The sequence below is a fragment of the Toxorhynchites rutilus genome, chromosome 3, assembly GCF_029784135.1.
Source record: "Toxorhynchites rutilus septentrionalis strain SRP chromosome 3, ASM2978413v1, whole genome shotgun sequence".
In the NCBI taxonomy this organism is placed as follows: Eukaryota; Metazoa; Arthropoda; class Insecta; order Diptera; family Culicidae; genus Toxorhynchites; species Toxorhynchites rutilus.
The window spans coordinates 278,305,840-278,314,737 of NC_073746.1; the positions used below are offsets into that span (position 1 = coordinate 278,305,840).

An 8,898-nucleotide genomic window follows, 5' to 3' on the forward strand; every position below is an offset into this window, starting at 1 on the left:
GTGATTCATTCGCTCGTCGCGTCGTTCGAATCTGGTGGTGGCCGTACACTGTTTGTCCGGGGTTCAAATATTTGACAGTTTTTGACAGATAAAGTTTGATTTGAAGTTTGTACAAACACTTTTTTGTTTGCCATTCTTTAAATATCATCATTGGCAAACAATGTCAAACATCGAACATGGGAAAAATTTGAGTGCAATATCTAAGGTAACCTAACCATGTACCGACAGGTTTGACAAACAGACCGAAGAAAATATTTTAGGCAGCCAATAATTTTGTGTGCAATATATTTACTCAGTACACGTTGATCAAATTTTAGCTGTCAGAAAGAGTCAAATATGTGACAAATATTTGACTCTTTTTGACAGATAAAATTTTGTCAACGTGTACTGATCAAATATATTCTACACAAAACACGACAAGCAAATATTCAATTATTGGATGTCTAAAATATTTTTCAGTCTGTTCTTCGAAGCTGTCGATACATGGTTAGGTTACCTTGAATATTTCAGCGGATTTTTTCCATGTTCGGTGTTTGACATTGTTTACCACTGTTGAAAATTTAAGAGTGGCAAACAAAATAGTGTTTGTACAAATATCAAATCAAACCTTATCTGTCAAAAAATATCAAATATTTGACCTCCGGGCAAACAGTGCACGGTCACCTTGAGGAATGTCCAACAATCTCATCAATTCACGAGGGGGGAAATGAGGGAGCAAAACGAATTGCGTTGTGCATCGAAGTAGGCGCGCTTTTTGCGTGATACGGACGCGTAGCAACACGCTAATGGTTGCTATAGAAAATCAATACTCGAAAAGGCAGCGCATTCACTTCGTCAGCGCTGTCAGTAAAGAACGGGGAAAAAATTCTGCACGCATCTAAAGTTCTCAGTGATAAGTGTGATTTCTTTTTGGCTAAATACTTTAAAACTAAAGTGCGCTTAACGTGTGGAGAAAGTAATACCTCGCGCCATTTTCAGTGCATGTCAGAATCGTTTTCTATTTGATATTTATTCACGACTTTAAAACATGGCGTCATCCAGTTCGAATAATTTGATTCAGTCGAATCAGCACCATTCACAGCACCGTAGTCCTTTTACGAAGGTAAGTGAGATTCCTAGACCAATGAAAAATGTGAAAATTATAACGCTCTATGCTGTTCAGATTAAGCAGGATTTCGAGCTGAACGTTGCTGCTCCACCATTCGTTTGCCCTGTTAGAGCCTCAACGTTTGCTCGTGCGTTACGCGGCGGGGAAAGCATGCCCGAAATCGGTTATATCGGCCCAACCCAACTTCCGGTCAACAGCCGGGTTTGGAGCAGCATTTCCAGCTATCCCTTGGATCAGTTGGCTTCGTACGAAAGTGTAAGTAATGTGGTGTTTTACTATTTTCGTAAATGCTCATCATTTGCTTGGCATTATTCTATCCCTCTAGACAACTTCCAATAAATTGTTCCAGTATTACCAAAAGCAGCAACATCGAGGAGTTTCTCCAACGCCCTCTTCGAACTATGAACCATTGCACCAGTTCGGACCAACAGTACTCGCAAATGGCATCATTCAACTGCGTTTGCGCAACTCCGTGGTCATCGAGATGACAATAGACCATTCGGTAAAACTGATGAATCATCACGAACGAGTCACCATCGCACTGTCCAGCACGGGGACCTCGTCTGCACTGACACATCCGAACGGGATCGTCTTCCAGAACGGGTCGCGCGTTGATATTGTGGTGTTCGATGGTAGAAAGAAGAACCCCTATGTGTGAGTATTCTATGTTTGTGTTCGATCCGAGTGTTGCTATATTTTTATGTGTGTGCGAGACAATATGGTTTATTTTATTGAATTCGTAGAATGTCTAAGACTTAGACATACAACTAGATTTTTGCACACACTCCCTTTGAATTATGTTTTTGAAGAACAGTTTGTAGCATTCGCCTTGATTAACCCAATGTCTACTTTGGCAGAGAGAATCGTAAGAGAAAGAACAGTTTTCATTAGTGAAGTCAGACATTTCATATGTTTCACTCACACAGAGTTGCGCAATACTCATGTTGACTTATTATTATTCCACGGCCCATAACTGAAATGGGTATATCCAGGTGTATGACACGATTATCGCTATCTCACTCTACCTACTGTCATCGCATATCTCTGATGTAAAAGTTCATCATCGACATCACGATATGTCAGATGGTGGTAAATTCAGGGGTTAGACATCAATTGAATATAGGCTACCCAAAATCAAAATCAATATGGCGTCATTTGTTTACCAACATATCATTTGGGAGGATTGAAATCGTTGAAATCACGGAGATAGTATGCTTTATTCCTAACTGCATGAGCGATTTTCATATTTCGGTTTCACATGGAGCTGTTAACATTTAACATGGCGTTTAAAGTTAGCCACTATTCGACTATATAACCGGACCGAGTTGTAAACAACAGTAATTGATGGAACCAAAATGTCAGTGAACCGCAGCAATATTGGGTACACTGGCAATATAAGGGATTTGACGTTTTAGTCATACCCCTGGGTAAATTAGTAATTCGTGATGGTGTCGACGTCTGGTGGCGACTTCAAATTAGGGCCATAATTTGTGTTCCAAACTCGTTGGTGTAATCTCTATCAGATTAGAAGACACGAAGCCGGTTTTTAAATTTAAATAATTTAAAAAAAAATTTGAATGAAAATTTTCACATCATGTTATTAAATTACTTGAAACACGTATTTCTGACTTTCATTAAACCATATGGCTATACAATTCCAAAAGTGTTGCTGATTTTTTTATTATAATATAAAATTGTCTTCATAAACAATTTTCGTGAGAGACTTTTTCACCACCTGCAAACAAAAATGTTTTTAATTCAAATAGAATGCTAATTTGATATAGAAAAGCTAATTTTCATTCATAATTTTAATTTCGAAAACGTTCATTCCGACTGAAAATCAGCTATTCGTTGACGCTCCCCTAAACTAGTAAACGAATCGCAATGCGCCAACGCGGATCGCTGTTTTGAAGAAAACAAATACTTTTGATGTTTGAGATGTTGGCACCAAAAACATGGTGGGTGTCATACAGCTGGGTATATCCCCAAAGTTCTGGAAAAAAGGTAATGAAGATGGTGATTTTTCGAGCATGCGCTGCCATAACTATTTCTCAAAAAGTGACGTCAGTCGTTGTGTTTATATTCGATTGCCTAGCACATCCATATGAAAATATTATTTTCAGTATCCGTTTTATCAATGAAAAACATACATCTGATTTAAGTTCCCGCTGCTTATGACTAAAATGTGCACGCTGCTGTGGATTTTTGTGAAATTACGTTGAAAAAGACGAATAAAAGCGATATTTCAGTACAACATTTCCACTCCCCCAAGGCCATAGAAACGAACGTTAGTTTTGCCGAAGTTTCGTTAGTTTTACCGTACCATATATATATTACTATGGCTCTCAGTGTTGGTGTGTATGATGTGGGAAAATAGTGTTCAATTAAGCACCATTTCACCGAAAATGTAAATGCTTCCGAGGACTAAGAATACGACTGCTCTCTGGACCATTTTATCATACAAATAATGGCAATAAGTAACAGTACAATTGCCATTTGTTAAAAAACAAACCGTTACAAGATTTCATGAGAAATTGAGTTCAAATCATCATGAAACCGTGAGTATTTTGAACATTGTTTTGTTTTTGCCATATACATATCATAGAGAACGCAAATAATTACGACACGAATTTTTGCATGCAAATACAAGTATACTTCGCCTACTGCTTCACCTCGATATGTACATCATTGGTATATCCCCATGAGCAGGATTATTAGGTGGAGCATATGGCAGAATTTGCGAGCGTAGTGTGCGTGATAGCATGCACTGCCATAGCTACTTTTCACATTGTGACGTCAATATTTGTGTTTACATTCAATTGTCTTCCACATCCATATGAAAACGCTTCTTTTCGGCAAGTCTATCATCAATTAAAAACAGATCTTTTTGTGGAGTTCCCACTGAATATGCGTATAATGTGACAGTGTGCAGTGGATATTTGTGAAATGATGTCGGGAAAGATGAATAAAAGTGATATTTTTGTGTCATTTTCACTTTCTCTCTTTCATAGAAACAAAAAAAAATTCGTTATTTTCGCGATAATATGATGATATTTTGAAGGCTCCCAGTATCGGTGTGTGTGACTTGAGAAAAATAGTTTACAATAAGGCAACATTGTACAACAAATACACTACAAATCCATCGGTCCTTTTCAGTCGTCTCTTTCTACTAAACATCCAAATTCACACAATATACACAACTTATTTTCCTCTCCATTGTTCGATGATTACACCCAAACTAGCGTTGGCAGAGAACATTTAATCTTTGGCAGGCATAATGCTTTTTCGTGTGCTGAAGGGTCAAATGCGCAAGTAATGAGCTGTTCTGAAGGCTTAAAAATTGATTGTATGTATGGAGCAGACATCTCCTTCATTTTTCTTCTTTCATCTCTTTTGGGATTGTACACAAAAAAAAGTCCATACGGTGACAACGGGGATCGGACCAAGACCGGCTGGCTGGAATGCAAGGTTGTTTTACACGAGCACGCTATCCACATAGCTACTAGTACTTTCGCTTATGTGCGTGATAATATTATACCTCATTACAAAATGAAGTTGTAGAGTGTTTTCTAAAAGGTAAAATAATAGCATAAACGAGAATCTATATCTTTTTCTGTCTGTGCTGTGTATTTGGCAAACAATACGAAAAGCTTTATTACGTGCTTTCGAAAAATAGCATATATATTATACAAATGATATACAAGTAATAGGGAGTAGCGTATTTTATGTTATTTTTAGGCTCATTTAATGTAATAAATCAGGATGCCAAAACATGTGCTAAAAATTATTTTTGGGTGTAGTTTACTATTATACCTGAAATACTATCAAAGCTATTCATGTAAGGTACCAACACGATACAGATAATCAATGAGATTCAAACATTTCAGTCGTTATGCCAAAATGTGGCACAAGGGAATCAGCCTAACGAGTGAAGGTTGTGCTCTTATTTATCTGGTCGATGCAGCCGGAACCCGCACTACGTCGGATGCAATCAACATCGATCCAAAGGTCGACTATATCAATCCGGTGTTCCACAAGTAAATTATGCTCAGATCCATTTTTATCGAGTTTCCTTTCAATGAACATCTAACTCTTACTCTAGCGGGTCGCGGATTGGTACTCAGTTCTATCAGGAGGCAAATCAGATTGCCCAGTGCTGCAACTTTTGGCTAAATGATGACGGTACGGAGATCTTCCATCTCAACGGATTTCGCATTCAGCAAACTGTGGATGGTTTGGTTAAGGTTGCCAGAATGAACAATCGGTGCAACATTCGGACGAGCCCTACTAATGGTTCGGCTACGATTACAACATCGTACATCCACTGCACCGCCTCAATGGGACAGACGTCGCATCTCTTCGTACGGTATGTTTTTTTTTTGTGTTGTGTATTTTGTACCGAATCATTTCAACTAATTTCAGTCGCGAAGAACGTCGCATGCATTTTGATGGGTCGTCTTTCGTCGTTCGCAATGCGGGCCATTCGGCTGGATTTGATGAGTGGAATCGACTACGGGTATACTAGATGGAGGATAGAAAGTTTCCCTAATAATTATACAGGAAAAAGCGTTCAGTACTAATCACTATTCAGCTTAATCAATTTTAAATTAGTGAGAAGTGAGAGACACAAACGGGAGAACGCACTATACTAGGTTTGCCTAAATTTAGTCTATTGGACCGATGTTATGCGAAGTCTTCACTGACATCAGAACCTTCGGAAGTAAACTCCCAGCTAGTGTATATGTAGACCATAGAGGAGGATATACAAATTTGATTAAATTAAATCTAAATTATTTTTCGTTGCGATTAAATGAGATGGTATATGAACAGTAATTCTTATGATTATTATGAGACACTAGAACTGGAACATTTGTTGCAACCGTTTTTTTTTAAATTTTAAAGTGAGACTACGTCTTTCAGTATGGGTGACAAATCAGAAGCAGATCACGATTTTATGAAATAGTGTTTTATTTTTATCCCATTAAATAAATAATTTTAGGCTCATTAGTATTTTAGCTGTAACAGAGCCGAATTTTAATCGTGTACTTGTCACATGGTTATCATATCTATAATTATAGCTCATTACACAGTTGCCATTCGCCAGTATTCCTTCTATACCATTGCATATGGTACATTTACACAGTAGCCATTTAGGCGTAAGAGTATTCTTTCTGTTCTTCCATTATCCAGTTAAACCACCGGACAGCGGAGACAGTTGATATGATCATTGTTGAGTTATTTATAGAACAGCAGCCCGATGTGTCTTGCAGAGCAGAGCAGTTGTATGGATGAATCGATCTTGTTTCGACCGTGGATCGATCTCCATCGCTGATGATTGTTGCGTGGACGTAGCTATTCTGTAACAACACAAAGATGGTCAATGAGGGCCCTGAGTTTTGAACTCACGATCGATCGCTTACTAAGCGAACGCGCAACCAATGTGGCTACGGAGACCCCCCAATGAAATAGTGTTGATGCTAATAACTATTTTTGCTACGAACAGTATGATTTGAAGTGTCCGTGAACATGTTTGAAGAAGAAGCTACAAACGAATTTTGAAGATTTTCATTCCAATCGAATCAGAAATTCTCTAAAATTTGTTCGATATGCTATATACACAGGATTCTTTTTTCACGCAATTTACTTGAAATTATTTTGGGAAATCCAAAATATTTGCTTCACTGATTTGTTCGTCTATTCCAACGCTTTCTTTCTGATTCACACAGAGTTGCGCGAAATATTTATTTGCTAACTGTGGTTAAGCCACAACGTCACGCGAGTCGCGTCTCACGAGCTCTACGCAATCTCGTATCACCTGGTAAATTTGCGCCGTTCTATTTGTTTTCATCAGCCACTAAACCGAGCACTATGTCGCACCAAGTTACTCGCGCTATACGCTTCTCAATTTGCGCCTAGTCTCAATAACAGCAGGTAATGTATTTTCAACGTACTTTTGATTAAAAATTCGTTCCAATACAAGGTCGCAATGAGCGACATCGAGTCGTTTACATAATTTGTTGTGTAAAATCAAGCAATACGAATGTAGGTTTTGATGGTAGGAAGCAACTTGTAGTCAACTTGTTGACGAAGAAGAAGGCACTTTCCTTCAAGGATGCCTTGCATAGCTTTAACTAACCATCGTACTTTTGACGCTAATCGAGATTCGTTCGCTTCCGCAGTTGTAAGGATTTCCTGAAAGAAGTTGATTCCCGCGAAAAAATATGCTATGCAAAATTTCAGCTCAATCGGACTTCATTTACTAGTGACGCAAAAACGTCAAAGAATTTTTCGAAAGCCGTAGAATCCTCCCACCTTGCACCATTGCATTGAATTGTATTGAAGTAACACTTTAATGAAAGGTTCGGTGGCCTTGAAAAGTGCTATTTTTATTGGAATGGATTCATTTTTGACGTGGGACTACGTTTATCCGGAGTATATAGGGGTGAAATGGAAACCTAAGCACAGAACATGTAGGAAAAAATTAAAGATTTAGAATGCTTATAACTCGAACAATAGATCGAAAAGATGGCTGCATCAATTGATAGGAAATATATCTACGCATCTATCCCATTTATTAAAATGTTATTTTTCATGACATAAACCATTGAATAACTGTGAAAAATGTTAAGCGTTATCTAAACGCGTTAACTGCTAAGTTTTGATTGGCCCGATTTACAGTTTCCCCAACACAGACTTCAAAATCGATGTACCTGTGGGAACCCTTTTTGCAAATATACATGCAAGTAAAGGGTATATTTATTCCCACCGAGCTGTGTTTCAAAATCAATATGCCTGAAGGAATCCGCTTTGCAAATACATGCAAGTCGGCAGTATTTTTGTACTCGCTTGTCTTCGTCAACAGGAATATGTTTCCCTAAAACGTTTTTTTAAACTGAGAAGCCTGGGAAAATCATTATTTCAGATACTAGAGGTAATTGAACTTTCGCGGTTCGAGAATAATGTAAACATGAGATGTGCAATAATTTCAGAGGGAATGGTAGAATACAATGATCGATTGACAATTCTTACGTTCACATATTTCGGTAGCCCTAGGCATCATACCAAACGTAGAAGATAACCGTCCTTCTACGTTTACTTGTAACGTAGAACATAATCTATTACAATGCATGAATTGATCTCACATGGCAATTGTTCAAACTTTTTACTTATAAAGCAAATATTTTGAATTCAAATGAATTCGAAAATTGTTTCGTTCGATTGATAATTCATTCAATACAATACAAATGCTTACTAAGACAACAGAAGTCCCACGTCAACCTTCCGGTTATATCATAGATATAATCCACCCATTTTTTGTTCTCGCGAGAACAAGCCTGCGATATGTCGAAATTTCTGTCTTTGTTGCCAACACTGTCCAAGACACACTGAACGCTGCCGCAGGGGATTTTCATCTGTATCATCGCCATCATTACATCACTTTGTGCTGGATCAGGTTACGGTTCTACTCCGGGAAATTCAAAATTGTTTGTTGATGCTTCTGATGATGATATTGTCACTGCGGCTACGCTCTTGCTCGTTCTGCCTTGCTTCCCGATTAGAAAATGAATTACAGGTCGGGGAGGGAGCGAGAGACGTTTATTCGATTTTATTGTGTCTAGAATCACAAAGGGGTGTGGCTTGCATTGTATTAGGCAAATTCGTCGTATGTACCAGCTACAGTAGGATGGAAAATGATAAATGCACGGTGGCTAGCTACGATTGTTTTCAGTGATGTATTCAAATTGTATTCCGCAATTACACTAGTTGTCTGTTTTGGTCAGAACTATTTG

The 8,898-nt window shown here is 38.1% G+C and overlaps 1 protein-coding gene across 1 annotated transcript; it reads left to right on the forward strand.

The window, feature by feature from the left end:
- The first annotated feature begins 822 nt into the window (after positions 1-822).
- On the forward strand, positions 823-5,917 carry LOC129779222 (uncharacterized). Its single transcript, XM_055786574.1, has 6 exons — positions 823-1,102; positions 1,163-1,363; positions 1,434-1,762; positions 4,996-5,145; positions 5,211-5,474; positions 5,531-5,917. Exons 1-6 carry the CDS (start codon positions 1,028-1,030, stop codon positions 5,631-5,633), a joined length of 1,122 nt encoding a protein of 373 aa, XP_055642549.1. The 5' UTR covers positions 823-1,027; the 3' UTR covers positions 5,634-5,917.
- The last annotated feature ends 2,981 nt before the right edge of the window (positions 5,918-8,898 follow it).